This window comes from Fundulus heteroclitus, chromosome 3, assembly GCF_011125445.2.
Source record: "Fundulus heteroclitus isolate FHET01 chromosome 3, MU-UCD_Fhet_4.1, whole genome shotgun sequence".
Taxonomy (NCBI): domain Eukaryota; kingdom Metazoa; phylum Chordata; class Actinopteri; order Cyprinodontiformes; family Fundulidae; genus Fundulus; species Fundulus heteroclitus.
Window position 1 is genome coordinate 19,465,294 of NC_046363.1, and position 20,444 is coordinate 19,485,737.

The 20,444-nt window shown below is 40.2% G+C and overlaps 1 protein-coding gene across 1 annotated transcript in view; it reads left to right on the plus strand.

Annotated features, from left to right (window-relative positions):
- kcnn4 (potassium intermediate/small conductance calcium-activated channel, subfamily N, member 4) overlaps window positions 1-20,444 on the plus strand; it is a 34,590-nt gene that overhangs the window by 1,778 nt on the left and 12,368 nt on the right. Inside the window, exons 2-4 of the mRNA XM_036132004.1 lie at window positions 9,876-9,971; window positions 12,170-12,606; window positions 17,104-17,242. Coding sequence (XP_035987897.1) covers window positions 9,876-9,971; window positions 12,170-12,606; window positions 17,104-17,242 — 672 coding nt within the window. The remainder of the gene's footprint in view (window positions 1-9,875; window positions 9,972-12,169; window positions 12,607-17,103; window positions 17,243-20,444) is intronic.

Consider the following 20,444-nt stretch of genomic DNA (forward strand, 5'->3'; position numbering starts at 1 on the left):
GCATTTTTTTCACATTCAGTGTTCATAATGTGATAATTGCCGTCGCCTAACTAAAACTCAAAAGTTTTCTAAAAATGATGCTAACGTTTCTTTCAACCTTGTAGTCCCTGATTACTAAATGAGATATGATAGTCTGGAGCATTTAGAGGGTGTAAGATGAAATGTGGCGCTGAGGTGTGCACATGAAACCTAATTTAAAGTTGGAAATGAACAAATATGTCAGAAGAACCCCTGATATATCAACTGAAGGCAATTTTTAAGTAGATGCTGTAAAACTAATTGTCAAACTGTCACAGTTGTTTAGTAATTCATCATTTTACTTTCTATATTAAATCACACCAAATGCTCTTTATTAGTGGAACAAGAAGCATTCTGAGTGCGACAGCATATATATATTTATTACACCTTTTTTGTTCAATTCACATGCTGTAAGTTGAAACCCTGGGAAAACTGGTAATATTTATTCTTTATCTTTCCGTTTGTATAAATGCACAACAACTGCATCGAAAAACCTAATCTTAGATAGTAACAGAACTCCACTGGGTGTTCTCAGCCGTTTAGAAATATTTTTTTGCTGCGGGTCATTTCGGTCATCATCTGATTTTAAGAGCAAAATTACAGCCCTCTTTCCATACGTAGGAACGAACTTGGTCTGCTCCCAGTGCAGTTTTTAACTCAGACATTGATTTTCTGGCCTGTTTCAGTACAAAACGATTCAATTTAATGAAAAAAATAATAAAAAAGGAACGAAATCAGCTGTAACTCCTTCTTTTTACTGTCATAAGACGGTAAGCAGACAACACGAACGCCATGCAGCTCGGCAGCAGACTCTGCACCTGGGCTTTGACCCCCTCTGACCCACTAATTAGTGAGTCTGTTTCCAGAGCCCCTGCTTTGGTAGCGCGGCCTCATGACATTAACATGCAGATCTCATTGGATAACAATGCCGGGCCACACAATCAACCAATTATTAACTCCCCAACCCCCCCACCCCCACCCAACGTCTAAGCAGCAACACGCCAGCTCAACATGTGGAAAAAAAGTTCTCATGCAAGCCGCAGAGCATCTGACCCCCATTCATCCTGTGAAGCGGCAGTGATTGATTACAGTGTCGAAGGGCCCCACGTTTCCAGCAAACATCAGCCACACGTCTTTGAGCGACTGGGAGAGAGGAAGCAGGGTTCTCCTGATGCACACCTGATGCGTTCGCTCGAGGAGTTGGAGCGGGAGATGCCGCTGGCAAAAAAAACCCGGCCCTTTTTCTTTTCCAGCTCAATACGAACAGCGAACAGGTGTTATCCAATAATTTCTGAAAACAGTCATAAAACCCCAGGGCCATGGAAATGCTGATGCACTGGAAAACTGCTCTGTTGCGCAGTTAAATCTTACTATTTTGGAGACAGCACAACTGATTTAAATAGCTTATATAACTGTTGTGACAGTTCCTCTTAATACAATACTGGATGTCCAAGTCATGACTGTCATGGCTCTCAGCAACAACTGCTTCATAATTGCTGTGTCTTAGTCATATTTTATTTGAACTATATAACCACATGTCTGAGTATGCTGCTGCATATTTTAGGACTGCTTTTTCAAAGATATCAGCAGCCTCTCGAAGTTATATTTGAGCATACTTTTACATGGGTTAGCATGAAAACAGCTCTATTTCGGTCACATTTTTCCACATTTTACCTCTTGCCCTGCAGCAAGATTGTTAACAGCACTCCAGGCTATCTTTCCACATCATTTAGTGTATAATTACGGCGTTTGTATGGCCAGTCTGAACGGTCTCACTCCGTCGCGACTTCGGTTGCGTGTCTCGCCATGAGTGCGTGCTCCCGTGTGCGACCTCATGTCATCTTTTCTTCTAATTTCCGCCGCTGCAGTCTAACTCTCCACGTTACGTTTGACGGACCGGCCGAGCGTAGGTGACTCACTTTTTGGGGATCGTTCTGACAAGCTCCTTTGAATCAGAAATTTGTGATTCCAGATGTCTCGTCCCATAGTCTGAAAGTAAAGAAATTTCAAGGCGAAAAGCAAAATCAGCTGATCCAGATGTTGAAAACATCCGAGTCAGCTGCAACAACGTACCCTCGTCACACATGATGCAACGCTTACAGCGCCTTGCCAGAACCCTTGAACCTCCTCTCGTGTTGTCATGTTACAATCACAAGCTTGAATATATTTTATTAAGATTTTATGCAATAGACCAGCACAATGTAATGTAATGCTGTGTGATAAAAGTGGAAAAATGACGCATGGTCTTCCATATTTTTGCAAAGAAAAATCTTTAACATGGGGCCTATAGAACCACCTTTTGCTAAAATTACAGTTGCAAGTCTACACCATTTTTTTCTTTTATATCTAGAGACTAACAATTTTTTTTTGCCCAATTCTTCATAGAAAAAGAACAGCTGAAGCTCAGTCAGATTGGACATGTGTGTTCCCATCAGCCCTTATCAACTTCCCTGCTAAAAGAAAAAAAACACATATTCCATCAGCCTTACTCTGCCTCCACCTTGTTCTGTAGAGAGGATCGGGATGTTTAGTATTGCTTTCCCCGATATATTCATTGTGTTTTCTGTGTAGGCCAAAAAAGTTTCAGTTTTGGTCCCATCTGACGAGCATTTTATTGGACGTTTGCTGTGTTACTTACATTTGTATGTGGCAAACTTCAAAAGGGCGCCTTCTGGCTATCTTTCATCAAGTGTTTTGTTCTTATCAGTCTTCCACTGAAGCCAAATTTGTGGAGTGGACAACAGTTGTCCTGTCAACAGATTATCTCACCTGATCTCCGCAGCTCCTCCAGAGTTGCCATTCACTTCTTAGCTGCTTCTGCCTGTTGGTTTAGGCGGACGTCACTGTCTTGGTAGGTTTGCAGTTGTGCCATTCTCCTTTTGTTTTCAGGAAAGAAACTGAGCCGTACTCCACTAGATTCTCAAAGTTTGTTTTTTAACCTAATCTGTTTCAGGAACCCTTTCCCTGACTTGTCTGCCGTGTTCCATGGTCTTTTGTGAGACTGTTTGTCCTCTTATATTCTCAAATAAACCTCTGAGCCTTTCAAAGAACAGCTGCATTTATACTGAGGTTAAATTACACACATATTAATTCTGTTTGCCAAATAGATGACTTCTCAAGGCATCTGGCACAGTATTTTATTTAGAGGTATCATTATGTAACCATGTATTTCTCTGCTTCCACTTTGTAGTTATGCTAACAAAAAATAAATAAATAAATAAAATAGGACTGTGTGCAAGCTGTAAATGGAAGCATCATTAAGAACATCTCCATGGTAGGAAAAAAATGTGGTCTTTGCTGGAAAATCAATTTAAGAATTTATCAAACTATCATCCCCAGTATCTTTATTGACGTTTACTGCTTTTTTTTTTCCATTTGGCATGAAGCAGCTGCAGGACAGTCTATAATGCATAAAAAAGATTATTATCTCTCTTCCATACATTGAAAAGATTTTCTAATGATTTTTTTTAAATCTAAAAGTAAATTTGTAATAAAAAAAGAAAAAGAAATAAAACCAAATCATGACAGGAATACATTTCTTGAAACTTGAGATGATTTCAGTGAGGACCCCCCCACCCCACCCCCAATGAGAAATATAATTAGTGTTGCCCCAATGTCATTTTTTTGGCCCCGGTATCCGATACCTGGCTGTGCAGTATTGGCCCATACCATCTGATTGAAATTGATGTGTGTGTATATATGAAGAACTGCATACTACTTAGGGTAGTAGAACTTTTTATTGCCTACCTGGAATGGGTAACAATAGTTGAATAAACTTTTGTCTCTCAAAGGCCAAAATAGTGCAACATTCGTGAAATTATAACATGTATAATAGTAGTGCAACAGTAAAACAGTAAAATTACATTAGTAATTGAATAATCTCTTTTAAACCCTGAGTTTTGGCTCTCAAATGCCAAAATAGTGCAACTTTTATGAACTTATATAACATGTATAATACTAGTCGAGAGAGAGAGAGAGAGAGAGAAGGCTGCGTTCAAGTGACATACAAACATCAAAATGGTATCGGTGCCCTATTTGTTGGTACTCGCCGATACCGATACCACCGAGCGATACTGGTATCGGTATCGGTGCAATGCTAAATATTATACAAAATATTTACCAATATGCCCTGCGACAGACTGGCGACCTGTCCAGGGTGAACCCCGCCTCTCGCCCAGTAAACGCTGGAGATAGGCACCAGCAACCCCCGCGACCCCATGAGGGATTAAGCGGGTCAGAAAATGGATGGATGGATATCATGCATTGTGAAACCATCCATCCATTTTCCAACACGCTTATCCCTATTGGGGTCACGTGGTACCTATCTCCAGCTGTCAATGGGCGAGAAGCGGGGTACACCCTGGACAGGTCGCCAGTCTGTCGCAGGCCGTGGGAAACCATTTTGCTAAATAAACAAATCTTAAACCAATGGGGAACTACACATTTCCTCCTTATTACAGATTCATCAAAAGATGACACAAAAGAGCAACAACGGAGCTGTGAATTAGACCTTGTCCACATATGAACACCCATCAGTGAGATTCTACTGAATTGCATTTCAGAGCAAAGGGCAAATTCTATTCAAATTAGCTGCACCGCTAATTTGTGTTCATAAAAACAAAACATATACCTGAAACTTTGTGATCCAGTGTTTGACTTCCGCCAAGGGTTAACTCCTACACATGGCCAAATGTTTACTGTAGGCATCTGGAATGTCAAACCATGTTTGAGTTTTGAATTAGACTTTTAGTTATTCTTTGGGGGGTGGGGGGGTGGGGTTACAGAGTTTATTTCTTTGCCTGCTGCACTGCATGACTATGTTGATAGTTAGAAGCTCTCTTGACTATGAATTAGAGATGTAAATGAACCCGCATGTGAATGTCAAGATCCAAATAGAAAAAAAATATATCCTGAAAACCATAGTCAGATTTGGGAGATAATACTTTGGAAATCATTTATTTATTTAAAGCATTTGTATTTAGTTACAAAAATACACAATAGATAAGGTTGTATTTGATTTTTTTTAAAAACTGTAATAAGATGATATGTTGATTACATTTTTTAGTGGTTTTATTTCATCTTCTCTTTCGTTAGGTCCTGGGTGGTCTGTCCTGCTGGCAGTGGTTTTGTCTTAACTCCTCTTACGGTTAATCCAAATTTGCTTCGCCCATCTTAAAAACACTTTTTTCCAACAGTAAAATGCTACACAAACATTTGAAGAAAGCCCCTGTCTCTGTTTTGTGGGATCTCCTAATTAGTCCTGGATGAAACACAGACACGACGTGGATGCTACTGCAGAAACTGTGGAAAACGGCGTACCTTGCCAACGGACGTCACACACTACCACCAACTCTCTCGGCGACTTTCTTTTAAAGAGTAAACCACTTCCTGTTTAAATCTTTATGAATCATTGGTAAAGATGCTGTTGAGCCTACTGTCATGAGGTGGTGTGGTGGATCTCTGCTCGGTTCCTCTTCATTTGCAAACCAACCTCGGTTCGTGAGCATCTGTGCCTCCAGCTGTCAGTTTCCTGCTGTGGAAAGTTTTTCATTACAAGCACACCCTTTTCAGCACTTCAGTTCATTATGCAATCATTTATTCCTTTTTCATTAGAAACAATTACTGTGAATCTCAGCTTCAGCTTGACGTGGAAAGACAATGATCATAATGTGTCCTGTTGTGTTCTCTTGGCAGAAAAAGAAGAACAATCTGTTCTTTTATTAAACCATCAGACAGGACAGGTTAAAAATGGAAGCAGAAAAAGCAGCAAAGCGCAGTTATTTTTTAATGTACATAAAGTAAGATCCATAAAGCAGATCCATGCTTGCATCTTATAGGCTGAGCTGGACTTTAGCAAGAGGTTACCAGGGAGGTAGCAAAACCGGACAATTTTTAAAAATGTATTGAAAACACAATGTTTTGGAAATATTTTACGTCTTTGGAATACAGTTTCCAAAGGTGTAAAAATGTAGTCACTGTGAGGAGTTTTAATTATTTAATTCATACCCAGTAATTAACAATTAGGGCTTTTCCACCAAATAAGTTCCAGTTTTTAACCACGACGGGTTCTAGAGCCAGTTCTGTAAAAGAACCGTTTTGCTTTTCCACTACCCAGGAGCCAATTCAGAGCCAGGTCATTAAGTCATTATTAACGTCTAATTTATGTATAGTTTGATATTTTCTCTCCCGTTTTATTCTGCGTTTTTGTGAAAGACTACAGTGCTTGGAGACAATTTAACTGCACAAATAATATTATTTAGCTACAGGTTCTAATATCAGCAGCATGGTTTATTAACACTGTTTTAAACAAGGAGAACGTGTGAGCGCTTCACAGTCCTGATAAGTTGATCCTGTATTCACAACAGCAGCCGGAAAACGGGAGATAAACACACCATATCACCTGAAGACAGAGAAAGTCTGACAGAGTTAAAGGAACAAGAGAGCATTTAAGGATTTGACAATAAAACAGCTGATCGCCAACTCGTCTGCAGCAAGATAAAAGAAAATAATCTTGTGTTATTCTGATGCTATTTTGAATTTTTTATTATCATTGAGAGCGTGGTGGTTTTACTGTTTTTGAATATTTGTTTAAAATGTGACTGATCAAAAGCAAACTCGGGAGTTGCAGTTATAGAGTCTGAATGGACCATGTTCTGACTGACAGAGGATCATAGGAGAAGGAATGTGCCTTTTTCATTACATATCACGTTTGTTCCTGCAGCGCGCGTACCAGACTTCGACTTAAGCGATTCCTGAGTCCAAGTCAAGTCTGTATTTTTTATTTCTTTTTTTTATGGCCCTGCCTGTGGTGTTTTATTCAGTCTTTTAATATATATAATAAAGTTAGCCCTTTGGAGGGAAGCTTCAGGGCTATCATTCCTTGTTGGAAAGCCTTTTTGCACTCTAAGAACTATTCCTTGTGTTTGTCCACATTCCCTTTGGGCAAACAGTATCTCCAGACTGTCAGATGAAAGAAGTTAATAATTTCCTCCTTGCCGCATATTGTTTTCAGCAATGCTAATGGACCGTTTAGGAGGACTGACACACTAATTTCTAAGTATGTGATATCTTTAGATACACACTGCAACGTGCTGCCACCGAGGCACGCAGGCTTTTATTACAAATCGTACAATTTTCCAGACATGTGCAAACAGTCGAAGCACCAAACAGCTTAACAGTAACCATATGTTGGGTGATGTTTTCTGTCTGTCTTTTAAAAAAAATATTTAAACAGTCTCCGTCACAGCCACCCTCAGCCTTCAAAACATAACATATAAAGCTCTTGATTAGTATAACCTGCCTTTTCCTCTCTTTTTCCATCCACATTAGAACCCCAGGGTCAGTGAAGGGAAAATGATAAGAATCACAAACCGGAAGCTTAACTGGAAAGATAAGGTGTTAGCTGCTTTTTGAAGAAATCAACAGACCTAGAGCAGCAGAAAGAAAGCACGGATATTGGAACAGTAGCTCCGGGTTTTGGAGGAGCCCCAGGCTGAAGTTTGAAATTTTAAAACTCAAGAAGTTGCTCAAGCACACAAAGCTGTAATGGTTTATATCAAAAATTTAAAGTGAGTTTGGAGAATGATTACTAACAAAGAAAATACAACATAAGCAATTTCTTTTGCTATTTTGTTGCAAATCTGTAATTCCTTTCAGCGTAGAATCCAAACTTCAAAACTACATACCTCTGTTGACATCAATGCCCTTTTAAGCAGGTGCAGTTATATTTTACATATTTTTCCATTTATTTGGATATTTTTAATCAAATTCCTTCTTTAAAGGTGTTCACGTGTATTCTGCAGAAAAATATTGGAGCTGAACATGAGAACACATGAAAGTGGTTTGTAAAGAGGACCAGTGGATCATGGCCATCAATCCAGTCAATATCAAAAGGGGAGACATAAGAAAGAAATCCCCATTGATCATCTGTTAGAAAGAGACAAGTCGTTTGTGTCCAAGTTCAGATTCTTTGCAGTGTCACTATACTGAAAGATTGCCTGGATATTTAAGATGATACATCCAAAATTTACGAATTTCCCGAGTGACAAATATATACAAACACTAATCGGATAGAATTATTATCACAGGAATAAAGACAGATTTACACCAAAGTCCTGACGGTGATCATTGTCATCATCTCAGTTTGCTTCGGCGTCACCATCCAAAACAGTGTCAAGGATTATTCTATAAATATTGCATGACAATGCAAGTTTCATTCTTAAAAAGTCTGTTAACAAACAAACAAAAAATTATAATTTCATAATTTCTTCTCACATGATTTGAACATATTGTTGATCATTATTGTGTTAAATACACATTTTTCTCAATCCCATATTTCTCTTCTATCTTTCACACACTTATTTTTCTTTTTTAAATCCTGGGGCCTATAGTCTGTAAAGCATGCACATCCACAGTAGGGAGCCATCCAGCAGGCTGAATATTACATTGCCATGCAAAGAGTGAACTCTTGACACTTGGAATATATCAACCAACAAATATGGCATTCTTAACAGTGCTTTGCAAAAACAATATTGCACTCAATGATGACACATTTGCAAGATATTATGAAGGCATTGAGTCAGTCACAAGGGATCCACGATTAGTTGCAACAATAGACTTTATTTGAGAAATATCTGTTTTACATAAAAAAACATACAGTAAAAAACTGTAATATGTTTAGTTTTTATAAATGTTAATAAAATGTCACACGGATATCACCATGTTGTTTACGCTGCAATGGGTAAATTACATATCCTAGGCCCTTTAGCGCCAGCTCTCTCCAGCCAAAACAGCAATGAGTGACTGGAGCGCATTGAAAATAAATCTTAAATAACGAAAGGATGAACGGCGCGTTCTACTCGTAGGACTATGTGATTTGGCAAGTAGTGCTCTGTGTCCGGTGTCAGGTCCAATAACACTTCGGATCTTCTGTCCGTTAACACCTGTTTAGGCTCTGGTCTTCGGTCCGGTGTCGGGTCCGTGATTTCCCATTCGGTACCGACGGCAGTGACAGTAGCTTCGTTATTTAAAAGGACTTCCTGTCTGTGATGTTTCTACCAACGTCTTTCTCTCGCAAGGCGGCGGGTTTAGGCGCTTTAAGGTTAAAAATAGTCGGCACCGCAGTTGGTTTTAGCTTGCGATTGTAAATTCCACCTCATAGCTCCTTCATCAATTTTGTTCGTACAAATGACACAAAGGTCCTCTGAAGAGAAGCGTTGAGAGCACAAATGTGGGTCCTTCGGATATTGTCCTCTTCCAACGACTTTTTCCCATTGTGCCATTCTTTTCGGTCTCATGAGGAAAAGCGATGAAGATTAGCCTCACTTTTTCTGTTGTTTTTTGTTTTGTAATTACAGCCACCGTGTGGCATTGTCTAAATTCACACCAGTCAAATGCAATACAATAAACAACTCAGATCGCTCTGTAGGTTCCAGTCCAGTAGGACTTAAACGCGTCATCAACCCAGCATGCAATGCGCAGTGGAAGAAATGGTGATCTCCATGGGTAAAAAATATAACAATATTTGAAGTAAAAATGAGATTTCACGTATCACAAACAGCTATTTTTAAGTTCACAGGAAAATTACAACATATTTAGGCTAACAGGTTCAACTAATTGTGGATCCCTTCAAGAACTTTGTATATTATGTAATCCAGCAGTGGAAATCTATGTGTCATTTCCAAGCTATACTTGCAACGTTGGTTAAACAAAATATACACTTCTGGATAATAAAAAAAAAAAAAAAAAAAAAAAAAAAACGTTTAAGAAGAACATTACAGGGAACAAGCCAAATTTCAGTAAAAACAGAATATATAACTTTTTCATTCTTTATCTTCTTCTGTTGTTTTTCTCTGCAGGGCTCCAAAGTCTCCTTGGTAATCAACTGCTCCATAAGCCTGTCCACTGGGTGTCTCCTAATCCTTATTCTAGCGTTCCACTATAAGGACATCAGGGTGAGTTCCCCGTGTTTTCTTTAATTGGTTGTTCCGTAACGCTCTGTTCTTTTTTTTATATTATTATTCCAAATTAGCCCGGTTAGAACATTGCTTTGTTTGAAATCCTGAGATCATGGCAATTGTTTTTGAAGGAGCTTTTGGTCCACTGATGGTAGCCTCAACATTGTTTAGCCATACTTTCTTTTGCTGTATGAGTAAAGAGGAGAACATTGTGGCAGTATTACATCCCAGCTGTGATGTTGTTCCAGTCCACATGGCTCACTGCCGCAGTTTGTTTAGCCAGTATACATGAAGGGATTCGACTGAGGTTAAACGGAGAAAATATTTCTGTCTTTGTCCTTAAACAGCTGCAGCATGCTTGTTCGGTGAACAACCTTTAAAAGCAAAAACTGTGTTACTTCTTGGGACTGAGTTTGTTAGCAGGCCGCTGGTCTGATGGCATTTATGTCATCTGCCTGATAAACAGGAGGGACTGACTCCGAGTGTGAAGAGGAGATAAGGGTGGAGACATGAGCCTTTAAAATGTACAGGAACATGTCATTTTGGAAGCTTTTGGAAGCTTTTTTGTTATTATACCAAATCATCTAAGAAGTTACCGTGGACAAATATAAAAACTTAGCCATAGATGAGGAAGAGTATCAAAGTTGAAAAACAATGCAACAGCAGAATTGAAATAAAATAAAATAAAGACCATGAATAAATTGAGAACTGAAATAAGACATGAAGTTGAAGGCAGAATGTAATCTTATAATAAAGGGAGCTCATTAGTCACATTGAAAAAAGTAAAGACCCACAACAAGACTGTGGTTAAACAAAAAGCAAGAGTTGAAATAAAAACAAAAAAACCACAGTTGTGTCACAGCAATGACGTCTTACCCTTCTGTCATAAACATGATCTTGTTGTGTGGGTTTATTTCTTGCATTAAGCCCGGGCTGGACATCAAAACAGAGATGGCTGTTTATGAACACCCCCACCCCACCCACGCACCCATGCCCCAAAGAACATTTCTTTTTTATATCAATATATGTACGTATATGCGTGTGTACTCAGTTAGTTTCTTTTATGCTTGCTCCTGATCGACAACTCTCCAAGCTTTATGTTTTGCTTTAGACCTTGCCTGGCTTCTCACTCCTTTTCTGTCGGGTCCATGTGCCATGATAGCATATTTTGCTTCATTTGCTTAAAAAATGGTAACTGACTTGTAAAGCGCTGTATTAAGTCCAACGACCCGTAAGCGCTTTGCACTATAGTCAGTCATTCACCCATTCACACCCTGACGGTGGTGAGCAGTGTTAGTAGCCACAGCTGCTCTGGGGCAGACTGACAGAGGCGAGGCTGCCATACACCGGCACCACCGGGCCCTCTGACCACCACCAGCAGACAATGCAGGTAAAGCGTCTTGCCCAAGGACACAACAGCTGAGACGGTTGGAGCAGGGGATTAAAACGGCAACCCACCAGTTACAGAACAACCTCCCTAACTCCTGTCACAGTCATCCGCTAGAATTCAACTAAGATATGGGAACTAATGTGTCTTTGTAACAGGTTGTAACAGTAACAAAGTGCCTTAAGATCACAATTAAATCGTTTCTTTGCTGAGAAGATGAGGTCAGAGTCAAGTGGCTCAACAGACAAAACATTCTTTTGAAAATAGTTGCATACAAATGGATTAATAGGTAGCTTAGAGCTGAAGTGAATATGTGAAAGACCTCCTGAAGCTAAAGAAAATTGGATCAAGACTATTAATTCATCTATCATCTATACCGCTTATTTGCACAAGGACATAGCACTGTGTGTTCAGAAGGCATTTTGAGTTATTCCTAATTCTCTCCTCTCATCTCCTTTATAATATCTGAAAGTCCCTTCTAAAAAGCACTGAAACAAACCAGAGAAGTATCAAAGTAACAAACACAATAATAGACATTGACATTGTTTAGCAGCATTTTGTAATGTTGCACGTTAGATTTGACCAAGACGTATAGACAGAGATGCAATCAGAAAGGATGTAGAGCAACAGGAAGCGTTCTGAAAGACTAACTGTAAATATGCTTGTTTCACTAAAAAGATTAATTCAATGGCTTCTTGCAGGATTGCCACAAGATAAAGAAACTCATTGAGCCTAAATATGAGCAAAGCAGTTGAACTGATATGTGTGATTTTCACTAGTTTCTATCTCTGTCTGTTCCCCATTTTAGCTGTTCATCATTGACCACAAAGAGGTGGACTGGAGAATAGCTATAACAGGCCACAGGGTTCTTGTCATCACCATGGAGCTGTTGGTCTGCATCATCCATCCAGTGGGGTCATACTGGGAGGTGGGGTTGCACGCCAACTCCTCCTCCGCCGCTCCCCTCTGTATTTCCAGCCACCAAGACAAAGCCCTGGTGGACATGGAGCTGCTGTTGTCCATGCTCATGTTCCTGCGCCTGTACCTGGTCCACAGAGCCATTCTACTGCACAGCAAAGTGCTCCTGAGTGCCTCCTACAGGAGCATTGGCTCGCTTAACAACATCAACTTCACCTTTCGCTTCGTTCTTAAGGTGCTGATGAACAAACATCCGGCACGTGTGCTGCTGGTGTTTATCCTCCTCTTCTGGCTTACAGCGTCCTGGATGCTGACGCTGTGTGAGAGGTAAGGGGGATGAATGTGTACGTGTGGATATGTTTTGTGGTAAAGAACTTAAGTGTAGATGTGATGGTATACGTCACGCCACGTAACAGAGAATAAAACATTTGATGGGGAACTAAAAAATATTAGTCTGATATGCATTTAAAGGTATACTATGCAACCGGGGTTGATTTTTCCAGCGAGGCTCCCCCCAGAGGGCGAAAGTAAAAGTGCACTGTCGTAAAGATGCTCAGCTGTTCTGGTTTCTCCGTCAAGCCAGGCGTGGTTGTTTTGAGCTTAGCAGACAGGCGAACACAACGAAAAGTGGAAAAAACGGCAGTACAAGCAATGACTAACACAGTGAAAGTATGAACATCAAGCTTCCCGCAGTGCTATCTTGGCGAGGCGGCCGCCTCGCCAAGCCGCGGCCGCCGCCTCGCCAGTTTTATTATTATTATTTTTTTTTTTTTTTTATGTTGGCGAGACGCTACCGCCGCCGCCTCGCCTAACCGCCGCCGCTGCCTCGCCGCAGCCGCTGCGGCCGCCGCGGTAGCGTCTCGCCAACATAAAAAAAATAATAAAAAATAATAATAATAATAATAATAAAACTCGATATGCTTGCATGTTTATTTGACGTTAACACGCGGTTCTTTGTTGTTGCTTTCGCGCGTGCATATAGTGAATGGCAGGGCAAAAACACCATAAATAAATTAAAGGACCAACAACACAGTTCTCGCCGTAAAGCAAGACCGACTCTCGCGGTCTTGCACGAGACTTCTGAGCCTGTGTGTGCGGGCCGTGAGCTCTTGCAATTGCGAGTGCGGTATTTCCCCCACAGACCACCAGGGCGGCCGAGAAAACCTTTGTTCGACCTGAAATGACTCATTTAATCATCCAAAACGGTATGGAGCACATTAATTAACTGAAAAATGTTGCATAGCGTGCCTTTAAAGAACTTCTGTACAAAAGGCAGATCGTTTCCTTTACATAAAAAAACAGTAGTTTTGAAAAATTTCAAAGGGTTAAAATACAGTGTGATATATTTCATGTAGTTTTTTCGCTGATAATTACAAAGTGAAAAGAAAGTTCACTCTCTACCAAGAACATTGTTTTAGAATAAGAACTGTTCTTTACCAGTATCTAAAGTCATGTGAATCTAACCTCAAACCTCTAAAACCACCCACCATAGATCCCGCCATGATAAAGCCAAAATACAAAGAACTGTGAAAAACTTCCACAAACCCTCAATATATACCAAATACAAAAAAAGTCTAGAATTTAAACGCGTGTATTGTTTGACAGAATCAGTATTCTCATTACTTGTACTTTTTCATATTTTCTCACATTAAACATATACTGTCATGCATTTTACCTGGATTTTATGTGACAGAAGAAAAAACAATTGTGCATAGTTGCCAAAAGGGAAGTGTTGCAGGTTTAAAAAATTTTTACACTTAAGAATCATAAAACTGTGCATTTGTGTTCAGCCCCCATTTACTCTGATACCTCTAAACAAAAGACAGCTCTTGAATTGAGAATCTGTGAGAGAAGAAGAATTCATGTTCAGTCTCCATCTAGTCTGATTGAATTTAAAAGTGTAACTCACCCTAAAATCAACTTTTTCTGAAAATAAACTGTATAAATAGGGCCTAAGGGTGCTACGTTTTACAGTTTTATGTGAACTTGTTTAGTTCTGCCATAAGTCCAACTTAACCCCCACCATTCATCCCCACACTTTGCCATGTCTCTTGGCACCTCCCACTTTGGTGGTATTTTTCAAAATGTCTGGTCTAAGGCAGGTTTATGCCTTTACATTGAGGTGAGTTACACTTTAAAATGTATCTCACCCCGATGTAAAAGCATGATACCACACCAGACACATTTTGAAAAATTTCTTCAAAGTGGTTGGTGCCAAGAGACCCTGAGAGGTACGGCCAAATATGGGGATGAGTGGTGAGGATTAAACGGCGGTGTGGCCAGGACGAGGGAAAGTGACAATTACCTTAACTGGACATATTGAAACTTGGGAGCCTGACCAGGGGATCAGTCTTTTGAGGTGGAGGACTTTTTCACCCCCCCCCCCCCCCCCCCCCCTTGTCACCAGAGGTTGAGGGAGGCTTCGTGGATCCCATCAGATCTAAGCTTAATCATTTAATCAGGACACTTGCTGCATGGCTGTTTGTTGCACAGAGTTATAGGGATGCAGCTGAGGGGAAATGTTGTCGTCGACGTTTGAGAATAACCGGCTAGCCTCAAATCCAGTTGTGTAGTTTGTCAACATTGTTCTGAAATACCAAAGCATTGTGCCAAAGCTCTCCCCTGTGTAATGCACCAGAATCGGACCCAAGATTCAACCATGACAGGTCAGTGACATTAAAACAAGCTTTATTGAAATGGAAAGACAAGCGCGGGCTTTTGGGACGCGCAGCTTGCGCTTATGGGCTGGAAAGCCCTGGAGGCAGAGAGACACGTTAGTGACCAGCAATGGCAGGCGGGACAATGTGAGACAAGCTGGGTTACTAACCTCACTGAGAGGAGAACCAGGGTACAGAGAGCCGACGTGTAACAGGCGAGCTGGTTCGGGAGCGGAGGTCCGTCTGCGGGCTGGTGGGGCTGAAGCCGTTGAGCGGCCGACAGTGCGGGGCTTTCCAGGGGCGTTATCCAGGGGAGGTCTGGGTTCGGTAACAGAAAGGCCAAAGGTCCAGCGGCGGTACAGAGGGGCAATCCAAAAGACAGGTCCAGGTCCAGTCCAGGTCCAGTAATTGACGGGCTCAGAGAATCACAGGGAGTAGACAGGTTCCAGTACTCACAGACAGGCAGGGACACAGGCGGGCAATCCACGGTTAGCAGGTCCAGGGCTCCAGAGACTGGCAGAACAGGTCTCAGGAAAGTCACACGGAATCAGGACGGGATCAGACAGGCTCTTGGTCGGGCAACAGGCAGACAGCCAGGCTTGGAAACAGAATGGCTTGGAGGATTCTTACGGGTTGGTTTGAGACGATCTGGCACTGGAAACTGATCTGTATGGGGATTCTATGGAAGTGGAAACAGGTGGAACCAGTGAGAGCTAACTGCAGGTAGGGTGGAGTTGAGCAGGTATGCTGAAATGGACCAGCACCAGTGCCGAGATCGTTACACACAGGAAATTCCAGCATGGTTGGTAGACACGCACAAAAGAAGCTGTAGTTCCAATAGTTGCATCTGATGATTTCATGTGAATTTTCCTAAAAAAAAAAATGTTAAACCCAAAACTTTCAAATATTTGAAACTATTAAATAATTAAACAAATACTTTTTTTCATTTCAATATATTTTTTATTGCTACATTGCAGTAGCCTACTATGAGATAAAATGAATGTATGCATAAATTCACACTCTGCTCATCTAAATGGGACCACAAATTGACAAATGCATTATTTTTGCAAGATTACTTTTGACTTTATCAGAGAGACAAATTATATTTTAATTAAACATGGTGTGTAGCCATGGTAGTAATGCAAAGGTTCACTTTTGTACATGAAATTGTTAATGTCAACTAGTTTAACAGGCCTCTTCAAGGCAAATGCAGTGAATTTCACTTCCTTATTTATTAATTCAAAATTCAGTTCAAATATACTTTATTGATCCCAAAGGGAAATCAAATTGCTACTCCAACGTGCTGCCATCCTGGAGCGACGTAGTTCTAGAAAGGGTTTCTATTTACCGATTTCATAGCTGTCATTTTCTCTTTTGTGTTCTGGGAGCATCCTCTTCCACGTGAGTCAATAAAATGCTGCGATCCACTGCAACCTGTTATTATATGTGCTAATTTGTACATTTAAACCTAAATGAGAGGTTGTACCGAGACCGATACTGGGTTTTTGGTTTGTCCTAAGTAATATTAGAGCTTGAAAATGAGAGGTGCTGTGACCGCTAAACCTTATCATAATGAACTGTTATGCCAGCTATTCTCCATAGTTGCAACTACCTACATCTAGGAAAACACACACAGTCTCATACAGACTTTCACACACATTGGAATATTTCCTAGGACCTGATTATACAGGGACCTTTCACCTCTCTTCTTTATAACATTGCCTCAGTTAATAGAGGTTTAGATGCATTCTCTATTCGGTAATAAAGCAAACTTACAAAAAAAGAAAAAAACTGATGTCAGTTAACCATTGTAGCTTCCTAATACTTCCCATTGACTGCATTCATGCAAATGTTCCTCAGCGTCAGCCCAACTCAAATAGAGACAATAAAATTAGATTTTCATATAGTGTCTATTCTGTAACTATTCATCCTGTCCCAAATTTAAGGAATTTAGGCTGTTGGAATGAAAAAGTAAACAATTCTTGAAATTGAATTGGAGATTATAAGATAAAATGATCATAAAAACACATTTTAAGGTGATTTTAACCTCTTTTATATCATAATAGCTGCTGCAGGAGCCATAAGAAACCATGTATTTTTTTTTCTGACAGCCCTCCATTTCATCTGTCAATCACTCTCCCCTTCAACCCCATCCCTTCATCTGCAGGCGCACCGAGGCACTGACGACGGGCCAAATGGACACGGCCCTGTGGCTCATCGCCATCACGTTCCTCACTGTGGGCTACGGAGATGTTGCACCCAAGACCAGCTGTGGCAAGGGGGTGTGTCTCTTTACTGGTGTCATGGTAAATGGCTTCATTTTCTGTTGAGGAAATGTACTACGTGACACATATGAAAGTTTTAAAGGAAATTTAAAAAAAAGCTGCACTACTGAGGTTCTGATCAAGTGACTGTTTAGGGTTCCTCTGGGGATATTAGCTTCTCTGTTTTTGTTACATAAAAGAGATAAAGCAATGCTTGCTTGATAAGCTTAAGGCGTGGAATTGTGTTATCTTTGTTTCACTTCTCTATTAAAAAACACCCTCTTAGTTTTGTTGTGCATGCATGACTGGCCTGATAATACAGAAATAAATTATTCTTATTCTGCTGGTTCACTTAGTTATGCTGGGCTCTACCAGCCATCTTCTTTCTACTTATTTTGCTTTTGTGCACTACAATTAAAAAAAAATACTTTATGGATACTTAAATATATAATAATTCAGTCAATGACTTATTCAGTTTAAACAAAATAAAATTGGTGAGCAGAAAATCATTTGAGAGTCAGAACCACATGGTAAGCACGTGTAAAAAGAGTTTAATAAATACTACAGTCGCATAATCTAAAACTGAATTTTTCTTTAAGAAAAACAACCTCTATTTATAGTATTTTACTCAGGGCAGAAAACATACCACATTCTCAAATAATTGCTCTTACAAGATCACCAGTGCAACAATTATATTCCTTGTTAAATTGATGATGTTACATTTCTTCCTTTATCCCCCGGGATGTTAAATCTAAAATAAAATATGGTAACACAAATGGCAATTTCTGTTAGCCACCATTCCCAATGGTAAAGACAAGAGAAGCTGCTATTCAAATGTCAAGGCAAATATTCACACTAATCAGGAAATGGGTGCACAAGATAAACTGCTGTTAATGTTTCCAAATCAGCAGTAAGAGCAATAATGAAGAAGTTTAAAGCAACTAAAGCTGTGACAAACAAAGCTGGATGAGGACGTTTATCTTGCAAGCATTCACAGTGAACCGTATGATTTTTACACATGCAATTATTCAGTCAGTTTTTGAGTTTAACATATATGATATGGTAAATATGGTAAATATGAATTTATTCTGATGTTAACTTCTAACATCAAATTAGAAGTTAAAAGAAACAAAAAGATTCCGTGACAACACCTGGTAAACAGTTTGGGTAAAAGCTATAAAATATCCACAATGACTGGTTTTGAGTAAATCGACCAATAAATGTTTTCAGTAACTGTTAACATTTTAAAAGGGACTTGTTGTCATGGTACATTTATAGCTAATGGGGTACTATGCCATGTGTACAACACAGGTAAAAAGTTAAGTTGAAGAGATAAAAATGTTTACATAAAACTAGACTATCAATACAGTCTTTCTGTCCCCCTAAAAATATACTCAAGTATTAATGTTATAGTCCATAAGCAATATATATTTGGCCTCTTTGTTCTGTTTTTCCTATAGATTCTTTCATCTGTTTTGCTGGGACTGAACCTTCAAATGTGTTCAGCTTTTTTCCAGGTTTCTAAGATTTATTCTTTTCTGGTTTGTTTCACTTCTTTCTTGTTCCGTTACAAAACCGTTCCTCCTTTTCTTTCGGATTTTTCTTATTTCATTTGGGATTCAGTCATTTTTCTTGTTTAGTTTATTCTGTGTTTGGAAACAAGTTTTCTTGGACATATAAGGCTCCTGCAATGAGTGCCTTTTCTTGCTGTGCAGATCCCAGATGTAAGTTAACTCACAACCTTTTGGGAGGAAACTAAATGTATGAAATATTGTAGTTTTGCTCTACAGCTGTTCTGTTGTTGTTAAATTATATTAATGTGACTAAAGTGTCATAGTTAGCTGTCTTTTTCTTCATTTAGAGGAATAAATTAAGGACCAAGTGAGAAAATTTAGAAAGCAATACAGCTCAGTTGTTAGCTAATACTATGTTTGATCTGCCTTGAAAAAATGTTCACGCCTCTTGTGCATTTTCACAATTTGTCATGTTACAACCACAAACTTCAATATATTTTGTATGGATTTTATTTTAAAAAAACCCCACAAAGTACTGCATGGTTTTGAAAAATAAGACATGGTTTTAAAATCTGATAACTTTGGTGAGCATTTGTATGAGATGCTTTATTACCCTCACCCTTCATTTCCAAAATTCTTGAAAAAACAGTTGCCTCCTAGCTCCATTCTCACCTATCTGCCAACAGCCTGTATGCAGAGTTTCAGTCTGGTTTTCGGCCACTCCATAGCACTGAAACAGCACTCATCAAAATCACCAATGACCTCCTCATGGCATCTGATTCTGGACTACTCACCGTCCTCATCCTCTTCGACCTGAGTGCAGCCTTTGACACCATCTGTCACACCACTCTCCTCAGTAGGCTTTCTTCCATTGGCATCACTAACACTCCGTTGGACTGGTTTATTTCCTACTTCTCTGGCCGCACTCAGTTCATTCAACTGAAGACCCTCAAATCCACTCCCTCCCCCGTCACCTCAGGTGTGCCTCAGGGCTCTGTCCTGGGGCCTCTCCTCTTCATCATCTACCTCCTTCCTCTTGACAATATCTTCCACAAATTTAACATCCTGATGATGACACCCAGCTCTACCTCACCACGCAACCATCGTCCTCTCTTCCGCCCACCTCCCTCACAGATTGCATCTGTGAAATAAAAGCCTGGTTTACCAACAACTTCCTTCAATTAAACAGTAGTAAAACTGAGGTCCTCCTCATTGGCACTAAATCAACTCTTTTCCCACTTATTATTGACAGCTCCTCCATCACACCCTCCCCCCCAGGTTAAGAGTCTGGGTGTCATCCTCGATAGCAGCCTATCCTTTCAATCCCATATCAATAACATTACCCGGTCTGCCAACTTCCACTTAAGAAACATCAACCGCCTCCGTCCCTCCCTCCCTTACCCCACACACTGCTGCTATACTTGTCCACAGCCTCGTCACCTCCCGACTGGATTACTGCAGCTCTCTCCTCTTTGGCCTTCCTCAGAAATCACTCCATAAACTACAACTGGTCCAGAACTCAGATGCTCGCATCGTAACAAGAACTCCCTCTATCCACCACATCACCCCGGTCCTCCGACAGCTCCACTGGCTCCCCGTGTAGTTCCGCATTCAATGCAAAATTCTCATGGTGACATTCAAGGCCCTTCACCACCTTGTCCCCCCATATCTGTCAGGCCTCCTGCATATTCCCACCCCCTCCCGTGTTCTTAGATCCTCATCTGCTTTAC